At 39.8% G+C, this 950-nt stretch overlaps 1 protein-coding gene across 1 annotated transcript in view; it reads right to left on the bottom strand.

The window, feature by feature from the left end:
* HELRODRAFT_148863 (hypothetical protein) overlaps window positions 1–689 on the bottom strand; it is a gene marked incomplete at both ends in the record, with an annotated part of 2,719 nt that extends 2,030 nt beyond the window's left edge. The window contains one exon of the mRNA XM_009014953.1: window positions 650–689. Within this exon, the coding sequence (XP_009013201.1) occupies window positions 650–689 (40 nt within the window). The remainder of the gene's footprint in view (window positions 1–649) is intronic.
* Between the last annotated feature and the right edge of the window lie 261 nt (window positions 690–950).

Raw genomic sequence — 950 nt, 5'->3', positions numbered from 1 at the left:
TCTGTGTGTGTGTGTGTGTGTGTGTGGTTAATATGTTAATATGTTAATTATTCTCGCTTGAATGTATTCGTGTACGCGTGAAAGTGTATATGATGGTGTGCTTGCATGTGTGTATGTCTGTGTGTGTGTGATCGTGTGTGCTGATTGTATTGTGTGATTTTTCGCAATTTCTTACATGCACAAGAAAGCATGATACATATCTGAACCGTTAAAATTTATGCATGTGTTTGTTTGCAAGTCGGTGCAATTTTTATTGGAAATTTCTGACAGTTGTCCAACTGTTTTGTGCTACTTAGAAAATACTTAACACTAAATTAATAATTTTTAGAACAAAATGTTTCTCATTTCGACCTTGCATCACAAGTTTGAGAGACATTCACCACAGAGAGTCTGTTACAACAGAAGATAACTTCAACAGCAAAATCGACAAAGACAATTTGTCATCTTTCATTTTATTACCGTTCTAGTTATCATCATTATCATTATAGAGACTTTATATATTACAACAATGAAGTTCAATGATACTTCATAAACACACTTACTAGCGTAGAAGTTTCTATCTATTATTACTCTGCAATGGAATATTTAAATAGATAATTTATTTGACAGAGCTGCAGTATGAAGAAAAAAAAAGAGTTGAATAACTGACCGTGTCCCAAATGTGCCTTCCTCATCCAGGGATAGATTCTCTGCCCGGCTCCGTGTGGATTCCCAGCGTTGCGACGATGTCTGCCGTGCGTGACGGGCGGCTGTAGCAGGAGATGCTGCGTCGATTGCTGCAGTAGCAAGTGGTGGTGGTGGTGTGGTTGAAGTTGAGACTCGCCGCTGTTTGATAGCTCGTCGGCGCTTATGTTTTCGTCGTCAAAATTCGCCGAGACGTCTGAGTGCGACGCGTCTGTTTCATCGGTAGGACCGAAAAAGTAGTAGCCGGTATTGCTGTGGCTACTGTT

This window comes from Helobdella robusta (genome assembly GCF_000326865.2).
Source record: "Helobdella robusta unplaced genomic scaffold HELROscaffold_1448, whole genome shotgun sequence".
NCBI classification, from domain to species: domain Eukaryota; kingdom Metazoa; phylum Annelida; class Clitellata; order Rhynchobdellida; family Glossiphoniidae; genus Helobdella; species Helobdella robusta.
The sequence above is the reverse complement of the archived record's forward strand: the minus strand, read 5'-3'. Positions and strand labels throughout refer to the sequence as shown.